This window comes from Hypanus sabinus, chromosome 12 (genome assembly GCF_030144855.1).
Source record: "Hypanus sabinus isolate sHypSab1 chromosome 12, sHypSab1.hap1, whole genome shotgun sequence".
NCBI lineage: Eukaryota > Metazoa > Chordata > Chondrichthyes > Myliobatiformes > Dasyatidae > Hypanus > Hypanus sabinus.
The window spans coordinates 82,678,190-82,699,984 of NC_082717.1; the positions used below are offsets into that span (position 1 = coordinate 82,678,190).

At 39.4% G+C, this 21,795-nt stretch overlaps 1 protein-coding gene across 1 annotated transcript in view; it reads right to left on the reverse strand.

The window, feature by feature from the left end:
• Positions 1 to 4,205: 4,205 nt before the first annotated feature.
• slc24a3 (solute carrier family 24 member 3) overlaps positions 4,206 to 21,795 on the reverse strand; it is a 324,655-nt gene continuing 307,065 nt past the window's right edge. The window contains exons 14-17 of the mRNA XM_059986300.1: positions 19,291 to 19,405; positions 14,864 to 14,976; positions 11,892 to 11,957; positions 4,206 to 7,976 (exon numbers count right to left, since the gene is read on the reverse strand). Coding sequence (XP_059842283.1) covers positions 7,827 to 7,976; positions 11,892 to 11,957; positions 14,864 to 14,976; positions 19,291 to 19,405 — 444 coding nt within the window. The 3' untranslated portion in view covers positions 4,206 to 7,826. The remainder of the gene's footprint in view (positions 7,977 to 11,891; positions 11,958 to 14,863; positions 14,977 to 19,290; positions 19,406 to 21,795) is intronic.

Genomic DNA, 21,795 nt, shown 5'->3' on the forward strand with positions numbered 1-21,795 from the left:
CACCCAGTCACTGACAACCCACACAGCAGTAGCCTGATCTGTAGCTATGACAGTTGTAGGCTCAATGATGTTGAAGAACAACAACAACTCCAAACTGGACAAAGTCACCAATCGAAGTCTGTTGTCCCTAATGTGCAAAAATAATTTATATTAATGTAACTCCTTCTGGCTTTCATTCTCCAAGGCCCCACCTTCAAATGATTAGCAGAAACAGCCTCAGCCTAGGCTGATGCTTTGCTTCTGGTGATTGATGATAAAGTAAACTTTTGCACAGGCTGGAAACACAACCTCTCGGAGAGAAAACTACAAAAAAATCATGACACACCTGTGGGTATCAATGTTCAACTTCACGTTACAGTAAATCTTGAGAGAACAGAGAAATTTTAAAGTAAGCCCCCAGTGCCAATGCAATGATTTCTGATGCCCAAACCAGTACATTATAATAAAATAGTTATTTCATATTAAACCTATATAAATTGTATAAATACATAAACCAATATATATAACAGAAGTTATTAGTAAAACAAAGAGAATGATGAAATACTGATTTTCAAAAATAGCCAAGATGTTATCTGAACGTTAATGCTCTTTTAAAGGTACCCTTTGTGCCTGTGCCCATGCCTGCTTCTGTGTAATATAGAACCTGTGCAAAGAGATTACCTTTTCCTGCACTGTACTGAGGATAAGACATGTCAGAAGTTCCTTTTAACTTAGATCTGAAGAACCCTGATCATTGTCCATTTGGATTATTACATGCTTTTTGAACATTAAAAAAATATGTGCTTTACTTGCCACATTTATGTCAAAAACATACAGTGAAATGTGTTGTTTTGCATCAAATCAGATCAGTTAGGATTGTGCTGTGCAAGTATTGCCATGCCTCTGGAGCTAACATTGTACACCCTCAATTTACTAATCCTAACCTCGTCTTTGGAATGTGGGAGGGAACAGGAAACCTGGAGGACACCCACACAGTCACAGGGAGAACATAAAGCCCCTCACAGGCAGCGATCGGAATTTGATCCCAAATGGTGATTGCTGGCGCCGTGAAGTGATGCACCAATCGCTATGCCATTGTTCTGCCCAACCGCTACTCTACAGAGTTGTCAGTCATGCTGCAAATTTCCCCAAAACATCCTGAATGACATTAGAAAAAAATATAAAAGGTTTCTTTCTATTTTGAAATGAAATACGCTTGTATTTGTGGGAGATCTTTAGCCCTTTGTCACCACGGCCTATCGCCTCTCAGCTTCTATTGCTACTTCCACTCTCTCCTTCATTTGCCTGTCACCTCTCTTCAGCTGTATCCACTTATCACTGGCCAGCTCTTGCCCGACACCTTCCCTTGTACCTTTTTATACTGGCTATTTCCTTTTGATCTTTCAGTCCAGATGAAGGGTCTCAACCCAAAACGTTGACTGTCCACTTCCCTCCAAAGATGTTCCCTGACCCAGTAAGTTCCTCCAACAGCTTGCTTTTTTGCTCAGGGTTCCAGCGGCTGCAATATGCTGTGTCTCCATCTGAAAGAAATGTTCATTTTGTGCATACTTTATAATTTTACCACATTTTTTTAAGCAATCACAAATGTGTTAATTAATCTTGCTTAAAATACATAGAGAATTACTTGCATCCATCCATCTTAAAAAGGAAAAAATGACAGAAAGGAGAGTTGGTGGGAACATGAGGGAATTAGTGTAGGATCAGTATAACTCTGTTCTCAATGGTCATTGCACTCTTGATGGGTCAAAGGTACTGTTTCTATGCTGTATGATTCTAGGAATAGATAGTTTCACAGTACAGTGTTATTTGCAGTATGTCCAAATTGGTAATTGAACATATTCTGGCTCAAATATCATGAGAATGCAATGGTTCTGGCATCTACTACTGAGTTCCCTGTTTCCATTGGAATGGATCCGATGGCTGTCTGGTGTTCTCTGGAGCCGCAAAGCACAGTCAAAGATCAACATTCATCAGCAGCACTGTCCCAGCACTTCCTAGCAGTTTATCAGCTCCATCGGATTTAGTTGGGGGATGTGTGTGCCAAGAAAGTAGCTACTTGCCAGAAAATCCAAAGCCATTAGAAAAGTTCTATGTGGTTTAATCCAAGTTTTTACAACAGCTTGAACTTTCAGTTGATGGATGTTTTCAGAGACATTGGCTTAGAATTTGGTTGTATTAAAAGAGGGCTGCACTTTAAAGGGACAGAAAAGAGCCACAGGCAGTTTTACATGCTAATACAATATGTTCAAGTATATGCTGTCTCCACTCAAGGGCTATTCATTGGGGGGGGACCATTTACCACTTTAATGCAACATGAATTTTTTTAAAAACACTATACAGCACAGTAACAGGGTCTTCCGGCCCAATGAACCCACACTGCCCAATTACCCCCCATGTGACCAATTAACCTACGAACCAGAATATCCTGAGAATGTGGGAGGAAACCAGAGCACCAGGTGGAGACAAATGTTACAGGCAGAAAGTATAAACTCCTTACAGACAGTGGTGGGGATTGAACTTGAGTCACGAGTGCGTCACTTTAACCTGTGTGGAGTAAATGGGGATTTGAAGGCCGAGAGTTGGCTCTGTACGTTAGCAGGGAGAAGCAGCAGACCCTCACAGAAAAGGAACAGCAGGACTACCAGTGCTTGACTTCAGTAAAGCTGATACATGTGGTTGCAATGAATTTATCACTTGCATGGTTCCACCCGAGGCAAAATTTTAAATATAGTTTTATTTAGACACACAGTGTGGAACAGGTCCTCTTGCCCACAAGACAACTTACAAGGACCAATTAAATTAGTATGTCTTTGGACTGTGGGAGGAAACTGGAGCACTCAGAAACCCAGTCGGTCATATGCAGGAATATGCAAACTGCTTAGAGACAGTGTTGTAATTGATCTCCGAACTATGACACCCCGAGCTATAATATCCTGCTAACCTCTACACTACTGTGACACACCAATCCAGCGGAACTGGAGGATAGTCCATGAACATAAATTAACTACGGATCATTACACCAGATCGGATCTTGGATCACTACTGCTCAGTAATATGGTATTATGTTACATTACAAAACCAGTCTCTCTGAGAGTAGTGACACATTTCAGTTTCTTCATCCAGGATTCATGCACCAGAGGGTAAATAAATCTGCTGTGTAGGATAATGAAGTGGCATAATATATTTGTGAGACAAAAGACATAAAATGACAAGGTCTGGGGTTAATGTTCCTGACACACTGAGTGCAAAGGTCTGCATATTTCAGTATCATTGGAGGACAGCTCTATACATTCCTGGAGTTTCCCAGAGTCTATTTTTGAACATCACTCTTGCTTTGAGTGACTGTAAGGATGTTGGACAAACTAGGGTTGTTTCTTCTGGAGTAGCAGACACTGAGGGGGGAGACCTGACATTGGATTATAAAATTATGGGAGGCAGAGACAGACAGCCCGTATCTTCTACCACCCCACTGCCAGGGTCAAAATGTCTAATACGAGAGGAGGAAAATTCAAAAGAGATGTGTGGGACAAGATTTTTTTTTTAAAACAGGAGATTGGTGAGTGTCTGGAACGTGCTGCTGGAGACAGTTATGATAGAGGTATGTAAGAGACTCTTAGATAAGCGGATGAATATGCAGAGAATGGAGGGGTATTGACCACGTGCAGGTAGAAGAGATTAGGTGTCACTAGCTTGGCAGGTGTGTTGCAACATATATATTTATCAATTGAGATACAGGGCGGAACACATCTTTCGAGCCCTTTGTGCAATCCCCTAATTTAACCCTAGCCTAATCACAATTTACAATGAGCAGTTAACCTAGCGACTGTGGGAGGAATCCGGAGCACCCAAAGGAAACCCATGCGGTCACGGAGAGAACGTACAAACTCCTTACAGGCAGCAATGGGAAATGAGCTGAATGGCCTGTCAACATGCTCTACTAAGGGGAATGAGCAGAGAAACCTAAAGAGATGTTACGTGAATACTACGGCAGGTCTTTTCTTAATTATTATGTGAAAATGAATATTGATGTTAAGGTCATCCTTATTGCCTTCATGAAAGAGGTATCAGTCACTTTCCTGACCATTGCTCAGTGTGGCAAGCACATGTATATGGTTATGTGTATACTTAGAGTAATGCAGCAAAGGTGCATGTTGATGAAACTTTGAAAAATATATTTTATTAGTTAATACTCATTTGTGGGGTGAGCTCATCACAAAAGTCAAACAGATTAGTCCAGCTTCGCACAGGCTGAACCACAAAACTGAGTGGCTTGGATTTACAGCCTTGGTGATTCATTTGAAATGTTAACTAATTTTCAGTAAGCTTTGTACTTTGTGTAGACAATAGTTTAAAAAAAGAGAAAGCACACTCAGCATTTACTACAACTGACCTAATTGGTCAACTGCCAGTGGAAACAAAGACAAGGAAATATTTTTCAATAAGCTGTATAATTTGAGTGATCTACAGTTAATTCCTCAACCAGGAGATTTTCACGGCGAAGTTTTAAATGGAGGAAATGCAAGACTGATTCAATATCAAGGCCTCTTACCTCCACAAGGAAATTTACCAAATGGCACGAGGCTCTCTAAAAATGTTCTATAAAGTCCCTAAAAGTCAAAGCACGTGTGCACTACCTAACTCCACCTTTAACGTTGAGCAGAACTGACATGAAAATATAGTTTTGTAATACAGGCCACACTTCTATTTCTTTGTGTTACCCTGGCTGGAAATGTATTCCAGTTATGAAAAGAATTGAAAAATTTTTAATGTAATCCCAAAGTAGGAAGATTCTGACTGGACATGAATACAAACCATTTGTTTTAACATGCACGTTACACTCTTTACCACTTCATCTCACAAAATAAGTATGATTCCCAACTCTTCAAACTCCAAGAAGTTCTTTTCACTTAGAAGAGAATACTTTGTGAAAAATCCGCATTTGACCATCTTACTGGCAAAATTGAAACTTTAATCAACTCAATATAGTAACGCTGGGGAACAAGACTAGCCTGCAAGATAAAATCTTACTGTTTACACATCATGGGGATTCAGCCAACATTTTACATCAAATTTCAAAAATTACAATCCATTGATCTGCGAAACGTTGCTATGAAATATTTATTCCAGCTAAACGCTAGTGGATAAAATCCTTGGTTTTGTTCAGGAACAAAAGTTGAAGTGTGTATTAAGTGCTGAAACTCTGTCACCAAGACAATGATTCTATTCCCTTAACTGGAAATAAAATGCAGCAACAGTTAACAGACTTTGAGCACTGACAGATATTAAACCAACTGATGTGTATGGTGTTGGCTGGTTCTAGTAGACAAACAGAAAGCCTTTATATGTACAAGTCTTCGTGATCGATGATCTTGACATCTCGGTCTTCCGCCTTGCTGGCAATAGCCCCGTCTCATTTTAGATTTTAGCAAAGTGATTCTACACTGGAAATGGGTTACTGCAGAGGGTGGAGAAGCAGACAGCTATGAAAATTAGAATGTGCAAAACTTCTCAGAGATTTACATGGGGATAGCAAACAAAATGCTGAAGGATCTCAGTGAGTCAAGCAGCATCTAGGAGGGAAGTGGACAGTCGATGTTTTGGGTTGAGACCCTTCATCTGGACTGTTAGACCTCTCGAAGTAAAATCGGCAGTTTGGGCAGCACCACTCAGAAAAGGCATCCTGGCCTGGGAGGGAATGCACATAAACTTGCCAAACATCACTTGGATTCGAAAAATAGAACTGCATGGAGAGTTGGCACAAACTAGGACTGCATTCCCTGGAATTTCAAAAACTAATTGGCAATTTGATAATTGTATCCCAGATGTTAAGAGGGAGACGGAGTGGAAAGGAGTGCTGAGAGATCGAGGGAGAGCAGGGGAGAGAGAGAGGAATTTGTTTCAATGATTTGAATTATTTAGGACTAGAGATATACAGTAGTCTAAAAATCCAATGCCAGGGTTTGGGGAGAATTAAGAAATACATAAAAACGAGGCCAGAATATTGCATCTCCTTAGTGCAGATCACACTTGATATCAGATCACCTTAAATTCTAAATTATAGATTGATATTAATGGAATGGAAATAAGGAACATGGAGAAAAGATGCATTGATGGGGTGCTCATGATTGCACTGAATGGTGGAGCAGGCTCAAGGAGCCTACTGCTTTCTTTATGAGGGTTAATGGTGGAAGGAGTGAGCCAGAGAGGGATGGAAAGAAAGGCAGATAAAGCACGTTAAAGATACTTAGTAAAATCACAAATCAGCGGAATTATAGTGATGTTGGATACATATATCGTGAGCAGTCCCGTAGGTTACAGTAGGCTCACTTAGCCAATAACAACCCTGAAGCTCATTAGTCCTTGAAAAGTTTGAAGCACAACAAATTTCTCATGTATTTACTTCTTTAGAACATAAACAAGGTTTGGTTTCTAATGAAATCCTTATTTAACAGTAAGAATTGGCTTATAAACTTTGGTGAGGTGTGATCAATAGAATAATAACCCTCCATTTCTAATCACAATTTGGGATTTCAGTGGTATCATCACTTAATCATTTAAGAAAGAGAACAAGTTATAGTTAGATCGTGACAACTAACTACAATCAGCTTAGTGGAGTCATTTCATAGCAAATTCATCTAGAAATTTATTAACTATAGCAACAGTTAAGGACAATTTAAAATCTTCCCCACCACAATCATTTCTGCAAGAAAATTGGTTGAGGAAGACTACGGGCTAAAACCAGGGGGTCAAGCATGCAGGCATGCATGGGACATTCACACAGTCCTGTAAAAATGTGCTGTGAAACTGCAAAGTGGCTTCCTGTGCTGGTTTTAATATAAATATATAAATTAAACATGCTTTATTTTTAAAACTACCTGTACAGACAAAACCCAGAGAAACTTTGCTTCCTCAGCTGCACTGTTTGTACCTTAATCAACATTTCCAAATCAAACACTGCGCAGCTGCGTAAAACCGTGATATATCTTACATACTCTACCTTTATGAAAAGGAAAAAAAACTCCCAATATATACAACTTTTTATACCATCAATATACACACGTGTACCATTGATTGCGCAAACTGTTCCAACAAAGAAAAAAAATCGTGCAAATGTACCTCCTGAGAAATGAACCATTGTCAGGAGTAGTATCTGGGTACAAACTGCAATGTGTTTAAGATGTCAAATTCCATAACTCAAATTCTGCATAAACACCATGGCTCAGAGCTTAAGCTCCACTTGCCGTCAGTGGTATGAGCAGCTGGTGAGCAGGAGGACAAGGTGAATCATGTTGATATGTACATTCTTGGTTTTAAGCCCTCAGGCAAAGGAGAAGCTGGGTGGAAGATGAAGGCATGGAGAGGGGAGAGAGTAAGAGGTAATTTTACAGGGCAATATAATTCCTTGCTTTAAGGTACACCTTATACTCTTCAATAACAAATGCCATTGTAGACTTCCCACTCATCTCTATCAAGACAAAATATTTCTTTCTGAAAGAACTGAGAATATACAAACATGGCAGGTATGTCTTCCAGCCTTACGTTGATTAGCAGCCAACAATATCAGATAAGTTTTCTTCTGTGTGTGTGTGTGTGTGTGTGTGTGTGTGTGTGTGTGTTTCCATTTATGTATCTGTGTCACAACTCCACATAAATACAGTACATTAAAAATATGTTCACATCAATACAGGTGTTTGTTTTCTTTCTGAAAGTGTGTCTTGCACCCAGTTCTCAATAGGAGCAGTTCCTTGCTGCTCACAACATTAAGCCATGGGACTTTTGCTCTTGGTATAGTTTTAATATTGCACTGATTCCATCTTCACTGTCCGTCAGTGGTCCCGGCACATTGGAAGGTTCACAAATGTGAAAACATTGAACTCCGTCATGATGGAGAAACACAAGAAAACTGCGTAGAGGAACAGGGATATACAGCCAAGCTTCTTATCCAGTTTCCACTTGTTCAGATGGACGCAAGTTACCTGCAGAGCAAACATCAGAAGCAGTGTTAACTGCCACAGCCAATTTCAATATCTCCCACCTATTCTGCAATATTAACTTTCAAAAAATGTGTCCGAGTTACAAACAAGGCAGCAGGGCTGTGAAACAGTAATATTTTTTATTAACTGTAGTCATTTGCAAGTGAGTGGACAGAGTGGAGGTTCAAAGTATAGGGAGGGGGAGGAGAGAGAGAGAGAGAAGAGGGGGAGAGAGAGAGAGAGAGAGAGAGAGAAGGGGGGAGAGAGAGAGGGGGAGAGAGAGAGAGGGGGAGAGAGAGAGAGGGGGAGAGAGAGGGGAGAGAGAGAGAGGGGGAGAGAGAGAGAGGGGGAGGGAGAGAGAGGGGGAGGGAGAGAGAGAGGGGGAGGGAGAGAGGGAGAGAGAGAGGGAGAGAGGGAGAGAGAGGGAGAGGGAGAGAGGGAGAGAGAGAGAGAGAGAGAGAGAGACACACACACACACATGTTTCTGGGAATGATTGAAAGAGAGGCCACAGTCTCTGCCAGTGACACAGAGAGAGACTGCAGCCTCTGAGAGAGATTGAGAGAGAGGCCAGAGTCTTTGGGAGCATTCAGAGTTTCTGGGAATGAGAGAGAGGAGAGACAACACAAGACTGGATGGGAGCGAGGCCAAGCAATGTGAGAGTGGCTGAGAATGAGGCCAGAGTCCAGAGGGAGGCCTGAGACCCATGGAGCGAATGGGCAGGAAAACAGAGTTCCGGAAACATTCAGGAAGGATTCCAGACCCTGTAGGGAGCAAACAGAAAGGGAAATTGAGACAGAGCAGAATAAGATACCAGAAAGTGGGTAACAAGGAGGCCACAGACCCCAGAAGGGGCAAGAGGGAGATTGGAGAACCCAATAAATTCATGTTAAACCATAGACCTCGCTGAACTTTGAATTTGGGCAGGAGACTGACATTTATACGGTTGATCCTTGGCTTGCTCCACTCCTAACCTGAGGAGGTCGGCTTCTACAGAAGGATATTACCATGTGTTAATCAGGTATACCTCTCCTGCACATTATACCCAATAAACTGATTGCTGATAGTCCAGAATATGTGACGGCAAGTTGCATGAAACCTTGATTTGTGGAAATCTATAGCTCAGCAGGAGAACACCCCAGAGGGTGATTTTACCTGGAGCATTAGATGATCACCAATGTTGTAAAATTTTTAATACAAATTGTAAAGGAAGTAAACTGGAATTTGTTGATTTTGGAATGACAGATTTTAAAAATTAAAGATTTGACTTCAGATCAGTTACTAAAGGAATTTCTTTCTTTCTTTTTCAATCTTTTTATTAGTTTTTAAAAAAAAACATAACATAATATTATATTACATATGTTATGAATACAATAGATTTGAAATTGAGTTGGTAACAAGATAACAATATCTTATTAAACTATCAGCGAAAAAGGATCATACAATATCAATCTAATCTATATTGATCATACATGAAAAGATTAAAAATAATCATCAAAAGAAAAAAATGTAAAATATAAGAAAAAATGTATATTTAAAGAAATAATAAAAAAATAAACCTAAACTAACATGGGCAATAATAATAGTTTATAAGTATATGATAGTGTCAAAATACTCCGGAACTCCATACCAGAACAAGAATAATAAGAGTAAAGATCTGGAAGAAGTCAAATTAATTCATATGAACGTGTCGAATGAACGGTCCCCAATTTTCTTCAAATTTAATTGATAAATCAAAAATAGTACTTCTAATTTTTTCTAAACTTAAACAAGAAATAGTTTGAGAGAACCATTGAAATGTGGTAGGAGGATATACTTCTTTCTAATTTTGTAATATAGATCTCCTGGCCATTAATGTTACAAAGGCAATCATTCATCTAATTGAAGGGGAGAATCGACTATCATCTTCATTTGGTATACCAAAAATTGCAGTGATAAAATGAGGTTGTAAATCAATATTCCAAATTGAGGAAATGGTAGCAAATATGTCCTTCCAATAGTTAGGTAAAGTGGGACATGACCAAAACATGTGGGTCAATGAAGCCACATCTAAATGACATCTGTCACATTGAGGATTAACATGAGAATAAAACCGAACAAGCTTATCTTTAGACATATGAGCTCTATGTACAACCTTAAATTGTATTAAAGCATGTTTAGCACATATAGAAGAAGAATTAACCATTTGTAAATTTTTTTCCCATTTTTCCGTTGAAATATTGTATTGAAGTTCTTTTTCCCATTCCTGTTTAATTCTACCTGATATCGCTGGTTGTATCTTCATAATCATATTATAAATAAGAGCCACTAATCTCTTCTGACAGGGATTTAAAGTAAAAATCATATCTGAAAAATCTATCAAAGTTGAATTAGGAAAGGATGATAAAACTTTATACAAAAAATTCTAAAATGTTTTCTAAAATGTTGTTCTAAAACAACATTTGTGATATGTATTGAGGGTGTGCTCTTGGCAAAATGATTAGTGTTAAGGACTGGGATAATCATTTAAACAGAATTATTAACAATTTTTAAGTTGAATACTGTCAAAATGAGTGAAATTGCACCTGATTTTAATTTCACAGATGGAATCTTAGAAGGAGCAAATGTCTTCCAATCAGTTAAAATTTTTGAAATGACAATAAATAATCACCTGATAACATAAACATCAGTGGTGTTTTTCTTATAACAAAATATTTGAGATCAAGGCCCCTCTACAATGAAGAACTGGCACGTGACAAAATAACACTGTGGTACTGTCTTTCTGTTACTAACCAATCAAACTTCAGGCAGGGATGAACATTCTCAACAGTTTGTTTTTAAAATGCAAAAGGACAGCAAATTATAAAATAATGTTAGAACTGTGCTAATAAACATCTGAGACAAAGGTTTAGAAAAGTACTCCTTTTCCTTGCCCTTAGTAGTGAGAAAGCATTTTTCTAATGATTCTTAGAGAAAGGGTCTTTGTCAATTTGACACCATCTTGCTAACAAATTCATATTAGGTAGTGTATGAGCAAAAATCCACAGAGACTGGTCTGTTAATTTGAATTTCTGTATACATGTCTGAAGCTTATAAGATTTTGACTGATGTTTGAAGAACTATGGACCAGTCTTTGAATCATCTCTACTTCCTTAGGAGTTTGCGAAGATTCGGCATGACATCTAAAACTTTAACAAACTTCTATAGATATGTAGTAGACAGTATATTGACTGGCTGTATCACAGCCTGGTACGGAAACACCAATGCCCTTGAACAGAAAAACCCTACAAAAAGTAATGGATACAGCTTAGTCAATCAAAGGTAAACCCCCACCCCCAACATTGAGCACATCGTCATGAAGTGTTGTTGTAGGACCCCCACCACCCATGTCATGCTGTCCTCTCACTGCTGCCATCGGGAAGAATGTACAGGATCCTCAGGACTCACACTGCCAGGTTCAGGAACAGTTATTACCCCTCAACCATCAGATTCGTGAACCAGAGGGGATAACTTCACTCAACTGCACTAGCCTCATCACTGAACTGTTCCCACAACCTATGGACTCACTTTCAAGGACTCTTCATCTCATGTTCTCCATATATATTGTCTATTTAATTATCAGTATTATTTCTTTCTTTTTGTATTTGCACACTGGTTAAACGCCCTAATTGAGAGGTCTTTCATTAATTCTGTTATGGTTATTATTCTGTGTTATTAAATATGCCCACAAGGAAATGAATCTCTGAGTTGTTTATGGTGACGTACCATATATGTACTTAGAGCTTTGGAGAAATTCAACAAACGCAGCTGTTATGATATGAAGAGCATAACGAGAGTACAAATTAAAGTAAAAAGCAACCTTCACAGTACATCATTGAATGGGCAATGGCACTGGTCTCAGGCACTCCAACAGTCCGAACATGACAGGGTTGAAAACTTACTGTTAGGAAAACAGAAGCTAGCAGCAGTCCCACCGAGTATTTAAGCCCACGACTGTTCAATGATAACTAAAAGAAAGAACATTTTTTTTTATTCTTTTCAAAAATTTCACTGTATTAAATTAGTTGGTTTAACATTTTTGCCAGCTGGTGTGTCTATTGCACGATGTGAATATCCGTTTAGTCTCATTTACGTAACATCAATGCAAAGTTATTAATTTTTTCCCTCTGATCTATCCTGTCAAATGGCTTAGATAATCCAATACTTTGCCAGCACCAACTGGTTAATCACAGATCAGCTTTTCATGATCTTTTCACAAGTCCTTGTGGCATGTGAAGTGCCTTGCACAGTGCAAAGGCATGGTTACTCTGCAGTCTACTCCACGGCACTGGACATCTGTGTCAGCTACATATTCTTTGTGAATGAACATGGAAAGTGAGTTTGGAGTATATGACAATGGAAACATGAGGAGGTAGGAATCTGGAAGGATCCATCATGTCCTAATATCATTGGTTAGAAATAGTACTGAATCAGGAAGGATCTGAAACCTTTGTATCTTTGTAAACCAATATTTGTAATCTGGGCAATCTGCAGGCTGCACTTGATGGTATTTGAAACACTAACAATGGAAGAACTGGTCCATCTGGACTATAATGGATGGCCATTAATTGAAGCATTTCCCTCTTTTACAGGTATCATCTCCAAATTGCTACATTTGCAAACCTGGTGTTTCTGTAATACATAATATATAGATTGATATAATGCAACCACCCTAATTATGTTGTGCTGCATCTAAAGACTAGCGGTGGAGTATGATGGACATAATTCCCTTAAGATCTCATGTCCTTGTAGTTTAGCCAAAGTCATTCCATAGACTTGTGTGAAGCTCTGTATAACCAAGCAATGTCTTGTTGGTCCATAGCTCCTTAGCCTGCACAGGTAGGCAAGTGGTAGGTGAATGTCAACAGTGGTTATGGTGACTATTTTTGTTGGCTAAGACCTTGAGAGATTGGATTTCCTGCCTCAGTGAAAATGTAAACTGCATTATTTACCTTTACATGCCGGTTCCAAAAACAACAAAATGGCTAAATTACACCATGATGGGCTCTGAATGAAACTGCTGAATGATAAGGTTTGTCATAGCCCTTATAAGGCTTTATAACACATTGGTCAGATTGCGCTTGGAATATTACGAGAAATTTTGGATCCATTATCTAAGAAAAGATGTGCTAGCAACAGAGAGGGTCCAGAGGAATTTCACGAGAATGATCCAGGGAATGAAAGGGTTAACACGAGGAGTGTTTGAGTGCTCTGGAACTGAATTCACTGGAGTTTTGAAGGAGGGGGAAGGGGAAATCACATTGGAGCCTATTGAATATTGACAGGCCTAGGTAGAGTGGACATGGAGAGGATGTTTCCTATAGTTGGGTGGGGGGAGATTAGTATGAAAGGATACAGCCAATGACTTCCCTCTAGAACACAGATGAGGAGTTATTTCTTTAGCCAGTGGGCACTGAATCTGTGGAATTCATTGCCATAGACAGCTGTGGAGGCCAAGTCATGATAAGCTGCATATCTAAAGCTGAGGTTGATAGGTTGTTGATAGGTAAGGGCACCGAAGGTTACAGGAAGAAAGCTAGAGAATGGGGTTGAGAGGAATAATAAATCAGCCATGTTGGAATGGCAGAACGGGCATACTAGGTTGACTGATCTAATTCTGCTCCTATGTCTTAGGAACTTCTGGTCTTAATCTCTTTGGATTATTAAGTATTCATTATCCAAAATTACTGAATGAGGGAAGAGAAAAATAATTGTGGGGTGAAAGGTTTGGGAGGAATAGGCAGTACTTGGTAGGACAATGGTGCTGAGAGTTTATGGAAGGGAGGAATCTTTCATCTTTGTGACTTGCAGGAAATAAAGATTCAGAAATTGATGCAACAAACCACCTGTTGGTCAAAGACCTTAGCAGGTCAAATGGCATTGGTGGGAGGAAAGGAATTAATGATGTTTTGGGGTGGCAACATTTTGAGAAACCCTTGACCTGAAAGATTGACAATTCCTTTCCTATCACAGATGTTGCTTGACCCTTTTGAGATTCTTTGTCAGATTGTCGATCACTCCAGATTCCAGCATCTGCGGTCTTCCTTTGTGTCTCCATTTAGAAACCGATAGGTGGATTTTGAGATGGGAAAGGGCAAGTGATCAATTCTAGGAGTTCTGTCATTGTTACACACTTTATTAGGAGCACCTGTGTCCCTGCTCATTATTACTTATATCTAATCAGCCAATTATGTGACAGCAACTCAATGCATAAAATCATGCATCGTGGAATGATTGTTGGTGCCAGACAGGACAGTTTGAGTATCTCAGAATCTGCTGATCTGCTGGGATTTTTCACACACACAACTGTCTCTAGAGTTTACAGAGAATGGTTCAAAAATCAAAAAGCATCCAGTTCTGTGGGCGAAAACTTTTGGTCAATGAGAGAAGCCAGAGGAGAGTGGCCAGACTGGCTCAAGCTGAGAGGAAGGCTTCAGCAACTCAGATAACCACACATTAGAACAGAGGTGTGCAGAAGAGCATCTCTGAACCCACAACATATTGAACCTTGAAATGGATGGAAAGCAGCAGAAGAACATGCTCATACACTCAGTGACCACTTCATTAGGTACAGGAGGTATCAAATCAAGTGGTCACAGAGTGTAGTTTTGAATATTATCAGCAGTAATGCAGTCTGTAAATTGTCCAGATTAAAAACACTACTTGGAGAAGATATGGACGCAGTGAAGGTTGAGTTCACTCCAGTTCACCGACAGTGAGCTGAAAAGGCATTTCCCCTGTTTTGGGATGAGCATTCTAAAAACTCAAAGTTAAGGGAATGCAGGCTACATTGGTGCACTATGCTGTTGGCAGTTCTCAAACATGTTTATGGTGACTTTTTTTTAAACACTCAGTAATTAAGCATAAAACTTACATATGAGCCGTAATTCACCATGATTGTCTTAATCGTCCAGGGCAGACCAAGTCCCATCAAGATGTCAAAGACATTGCTTCCTATGGAATTAGAAACAGCCATATCTCCCATGCCTGTGGACATCAGAACAGCTCGGTTATTGTTGTGCATCCCAATTATATTATTACCTCACTGCTTTCTATATGTTCAGAGAAGAATTAGAATGTAATGCTTCTTTCACCTCACTTTTGTTAAGTTATTGCTTATTGGTAGAGAACATGTCATCCATTTCAACTAACAATATTGAATTTGATTTATCTTTCCATAACCCAAGAGGAAGCTGATCAGGCTCTCTCCGTAAGGTTCTAACTGCTGCCTTGGAGTCAGTAACATGTCCTATTTAGCATCTATAGTGTAAGGTTTCCAGTCTTCAATGCAGTAACATGCAGATTATTACAAGGGGATGATGGAAAGGTCTAAGATGTGGGTTTCTCCCTCAGAATGTGCACATGCTCAAATATGGTCGCACAGGGATGTCACACATTGTTTTTATTTATTTTTTATTTAGAGATACAGCGCAAAACAGGCACTTCCGGCCCAATGAGCTGCACTGCACCTATTTAACCCTAGCCTAATCACAGGACTATTTGCAATCAACAATTAACTGGTAGGTCTTTGGACTGTGGGAGGAAACTGGAGTACCTGGAGGAAACCTGAGCACTGATGGGAAGGACGTACAGTCTTTTTAAAGTCAGTGCTGGAGTTGAACTCTGAACTCCAACGCTCCAAGCTGTAATAACGTCACGCTAACCGCTACACTACCACGGACCCTTTGGAAGGGGTAGAAGTGAAACTAGTTTAACGAGACAATCACATTTCACAGGGTACTTGATTGGCTGTTTTCAATTCTCTTTGATCTTTGTATCTGTAGTGGTTCTGCCTGTGTTAATCCTGGAGCCTGAGCAGATCCTGTTGTTGCAGTCCCTTCAGCAGACCCAGCAGAGGTATCACTTTGATCTGTGTATCTGTAGTGGTGTCACCTATGTTAACCCTGGAGCCTGAGCAGATCCTGTTGTTGCAATCCCTTTACTAGACTCACTGGAGGCACCACGTCAGTCATGCCCAGTGACAACTCTTCTTCAGCAGCTGTACAGCCACTTCATGCATCAATTCAAATTCAGAATCTTATCTCAATACTTCCTGGGTATCTTGTGAGTAGATGATTATCTCAACATTAAGCCTTTCTGTATTTCTCATTCACTTTTACAAGTAAACTTTTGGAACTCTGCATCCTTAAGGTAATCATGGTGAGATCTGTGGACCAGGGTCCAAGGAAGTCCAGTAACAATTCATGGGAGAACTGCACCACAGGAATAGTTCCTTCAGCCCACAATATTTTGACAACCTAATTAAGTTAAAGGCAACAAATTACTTCTGCCCACACTTAGTCAGCGCCCCTCCATTTCTGCTTATTTTGTGCTTATATAAGAATCTCTTAATCACCTTGATTGTATCTACCTCCATCACCACCTTTGGCAGTACATTTCAGGCACCACCACTCTCTGCATAAAACACACAGCTCCTTTGAACTTCCCCTCTCACCTTAAATGCACGCCCTCTGGTACTAGACAGTTCAAACTTGGGAAAAGATACTAGCAGTTTACCCCATCTATACCTCTCATTATTATCAGGTCTCCCCTCAGCCTCTGCCACTCCAGATTAAACAACCCTAGTTTGTCCAATCTTCCCTTATACCACACGCTGCCTCTGATCCCGGCAACATCCTGGTGAATCTTCCATAACTTTCACATTACTCCTATAATGGGGCGAAGAGAACTGAATGCAAAACTCCAGATATGGCCTAACCAGAGTTGCAAAAAGCTGCAACAGAACTTCCTGACTCCTGAACTCACTGCCTTGGATAAGCATGCCATATGGCTTCGTAACCACCCTATCAACTTGTGAGGTTACTTCCAGGGCATTATGGACTTGGAACCCAAGATCCCTCTGTACATCAACACTAATGAAGGGTCCTCTCATTAACCATGTACTTCCCCTTTACATTTCAACTCTAATACCCTTCTGTACATAAACACTGTTAAAAGGTGTTTACATTTGATATCCCAAAGTACAACATCTCACTCTTGCCTAGATTGAATTCTTTCTGCCGCTTTTCTGCAACAAATCTATATTCTACTGTATTGTTTGACAACCTTATACACTAACCACAATGCCACTAATATATGTGTTACCTTCAAACTTCCCAACCCACTGACTGATGATTTCATCCAAATCTTACATTGCAGCAGATGTTCCGGCACAGATCCATAAAGAACACAAGCAGTCACAGATCTTCAGGTAGAAGCACTCCACCTCTGTGCCAATTTAGAATCAAAATGGCCCAGGCACCATGGATTCCAAGCATCCCAATTTTCTGGATGAGCTTATTATGAGGGACCAGAGTAGTCTGGAATTTGACAATCACTCCAGCTTACTATCTCTGGTTCTTCAGTCATGGGCCTTCAAGTTCTTCCACAGGGATTCAGTGGAGGGGGAACGGCCCAAGATCTATTCGCAAACCCTTGACTCCCAGTGAATGCTCTTGGGCCTAAAGCTTACTTCTGTTTGAAAGCTCAAGTCTGCTCAGTGTCTTCTGCTTTGACTTACATTTGAGGTGTGAGAAATGTGCGATTCTGTTTAAGGATATACTTTGAGAGTCCTTTCATGGTAACACATTTCTGATAATTCTTACACCATGCAGTTAATGTATCTGTGGTATTCCAGTTAGCTTAGGTTGGCTTTGATGATAAATCTCATATACGCACTGAGTAACTTAAAATGTTCTGCGAGTCTCTTCCATGAAGGTTTACTAAGTTTGCAAAGGAAGAATGAAATGAGATTGTAAATAAAATATCCATAACAAGAATGCAGAAAGAAAGATTAATGTGCATCTTGTCAACAAGACAAAGGATTAGTAATGGGATCAAAAACCAAAATAAAATCCCTCAAACCCCGGAAATCTAAATGTAACTGTCTCAGAGACATGTTTCATTGAGATGCTTATTTTATGTGTTTTTGTCACAAACTCATGATTATTTTATCATCTTAAAATATTTTATGTAAGGTTGTATTTAAGGACCACACTCTGGTCCTTAAATACAACCTTACATAAAAATAATCATGAATTTGTGACAAAAACATGTAAACATCTCAATGAAACATGTTTCTGAGACAGTTACAGTTACACTAAAATTAAAAAAAATGAATGGTGGAAAAACTCAGCAGATCAAACAATTCTTCCATCTCTCCACCTCCTAACTTGGCTGAGTTTATCTGAAAACTCATCAGCTTGAAATATTAACTGTTTCTCTTTCCACAGATGCTGTTGCCTGAGCTGCTGAGTACTTCCAGCACTTTGTTTTTTATGTTGAATGTGTTTATTGTTTTTTGAAGAATTGAATCCCACATCAAACACTAAGACGTATGGCAACTTAAGGAGTTTAACATTTTTCCTTAATGACCTTCTTGATGTTATAACATTAGAACACACATGAACCAGCTAGCATATGCTACATCAGCAGCCCAAAATCTTTTACTTGCTTTGTTTCTGGCTTGGTGTATTATTCACCAAACCTCATTAATAACATTCCGAATATGCAGCACCATTGTGTTCATTGGCACACACGGTGGCTCACAAATACAGAGGGTAAGACACAGTGAGGAGAAGTTCAAGCAACACATGAATTGTTCCAAGATCAACACACTCATTGAATTCTGGGTACATATAAATTATGTGACATGGCACTGTTTCCAGGAAGTGTTAATACAAAATGTTACTTGAGTCTTTGGAGTAAGGTTGCTAAGGGTTATCGGGAGCTTTATAAGCTTTTATTATGTCCGATCTCACAGCAGGGCAGCAATAACATGTCTTTTGCAGATGTGGTGTTTAAATTTGAAAATAGTTTGTAGTAGGTGTCTAGGAGTCTAGTCTAGTAGACATGTTGGTTGACACTGGTTAACAGAAGTGCTCTTATCCCAACATATGGACTTTTTTTTTGGTTCTGTCTTTTAATTGTATTTATTATAAAAATTCTGTTTATTTTAATTTGTGAGGTTCTTGTGAATATGAAGTTATGTGCCTGTGATGCTCGAATCGGAATCAGGTTTATTATCACCAGCATGTGAGGTGAAGTATGTTAATTTGCTGAAAATAAGATTTTCATTGCATACATGCACTTGTGCATATGACAATAAACCCAACTTCAGCTTGGATCTACAACGTCCCTTGTCATCAATGAAAACAAAATCTATCAAAATGTACATGCGTAAACATGAATGGATTCTTACTGTGGTTTAATTAAACAATCACATTACAACATTAACTAACAACCATAAACTAAAAAAGACTCCACCCAAAGACTCAGTGACGACACACACACTGACCTTACCTTGTCTGGCAACAATAAGGCTAGCCATGCAATCTGGTACGCTTGTTCCAGCTGCCAGGAACGTGATTCCCATTATAACATCAGGGATTCCAAGTGTGTACCCGATTATTGTGACCTAGACAACAGCACATTACTCTTAGTGGAAGAACACGAATCAGTCAGTAGAAAATCGACTTGTATCTGTTGAGCCACTTGTTACAGAGTAATCACATTGCAGTTCCATTGCTGGATTAGTTGTCCAGGATTTTGGACAAATAATCCAGAGGCGCAGCATGTGGGGTATTTGGATTCAGTTCATTACATAAGACTGTAAGGCACACTTCAGGAGCAGAATCAAAAGAATAAAAGAAGAAAAAAAGAAACCCACTGTCAATAATACTAAACATGAAATTATTGGACTGTTGTAAAACCTCATCTATTTCATGCCCTTACCCAAAATGCCAAAACCATTTTTAACACTTAATTTTTCACTAAAATTCACTAGAGACCAAAAAAAAACCCATCAATTTCAATTTTAAATATATGGATGTTGAGCAATCATCCATCAAAACAAAGAATTCTATATACAGTAGCAGGTGTGCAAATAAGATATCCATCTATTCTCAATGGCTTACCTTGAGATTGAGCTCCCTGTTTCTAAACTTACCAGCAAAAGAAAATAGCCTCTCAGCTTCTGTCCTCAGAATCCTGCATTTCTAAATGAAATCACCTCCCATTCTTTCCAAGTCTAATGAGCCCTAGACTTGCTCAATGTCAGTAGTTTGCAGTGAATCAGATCACGATTGAATGACGGTGTAGCAAAATCTCTGCATGCTGGAAACCATGTTACAGCTCTTTAGCAAACATTAACACTCACACTCTGAAAGGAAGCTTTGGAAATGCCAAACAGACCAATTCAAGTTGAAGGCAAAAGGAAATTTTTGAATGTGGAAAGCAGTCGGTCAAAGAAGTCTTGGTCCTGCTGAATTCTTTTATCTGAATTATGGGATATGGGCAATGTTAGGATAACAGCTATTGCAAATCACCCTTTAAACTGATTACAGATGACAGGGAAGAAATGAGGACTTAGAAGAATCAGCAACTAGATCACCAAACTGATCAGATTAATTTTATGGTCTATTCTAGCTTCTTTTTCTTATTCATTCATGCCAAAGAGTTGGGAATTAACATTTTCTCTTGTTAGCTACAATTTATAACCTTCCATACTCAACCAAAACCTCTAAAGCACAGAATTTCTGGAAGCTGTCAACTCCGCCAAAGAGCTGGAGTGACTAACAATCATCTCCACACTAAAGGATTCTTTTCCCCAGCTTGCCCCAGAGTTGAGAGTTCCTTTCTTTTGATCGAACATGACATGGAGTTACTTGATATTGATACAGGAAGAGCTCCTTTCCCCAATGCTGAAAGATGAAAAACATCAAAAAGCTGCAGCATAGCAAAAATTTTGTCACAAGTGAAGTAAAAATCCCAATTCTAATGAGAAAAGAGTAGCCAACGTTTCGGGCTGAGATCCTTTGGGTCTCGGCCCGAAACGTTGGCTACTCTTTTCTCATGGATGCTGCCTGGCCTGCTGAGTTCTTCCAGCGTTGTGTACGTATTCTTTGATCCACAGCATCTGCAGTTGTATTTTTGTGTCCCAGTTCTAATGATTTCCATTTGTAGATGTGATTGCCAATGTTTTATTTAATGTACATTTAAAAAATATTCCAAGATCTAAAATATCAGTACAACTGCTCTTGGAAGCAGTGTCCATTTTCTTCAAGGTTTCCATTTTCCTTCAAGTCTTTGGTGACATTCCTAAAATCCCTCCCAGAACAATGACTTGTCATAAACCCTAGATTTTCAGGATACCTGGAGCTGGTAACAGAAGGTAACAAGATGCACATGGTACACTGTGCACTCCCTTCTCCTATTTCAGCCACATTGCTTGACTTGTGACTCAGACATTGTGGTAGAACACATTAAGTTAGCCAGTAGAAAATTGACTTGCTCTAAAGTCAATATGACCTTGCCAAAGAACAAGGACCAAGAATGTGAAAGTGAGAAGCTAAAATGATCTCACTAGGTTTAGGTACTGATTTTCCCCAACAACTCCTGCAAACCCTGGAAGCTGTGTCAATGAGATCTCATTACAGACTTAAGTCTCTCTTAACTAAATACTTCTCTTGATTATTTTAAAAAGGTCTCCATGCACATTCCCCAACTACTACCGCTAATTTCTCAAGGAAATCCGAACGACTTCCTACCCCAGAAATCGTTATGCTTCCTTCACCGCCAGCTACTTTCACCACTCTGTGCAATAACATCCTTCCTGTGAGAAATGGAATGAGCTATGGAAGTACGTTATTATAAACAACAGCTTGCCCAACAAAATGAGGACCTGTTATGTCAATGATTTTGCTCATAAAAATATTTTTTGCTATGGCATACTTCAATAAAACATGAAAATATAAGACACTGGAAACTTTTTGGGGTGGGTACCAAAGTGGATCTCCAGGATATTGC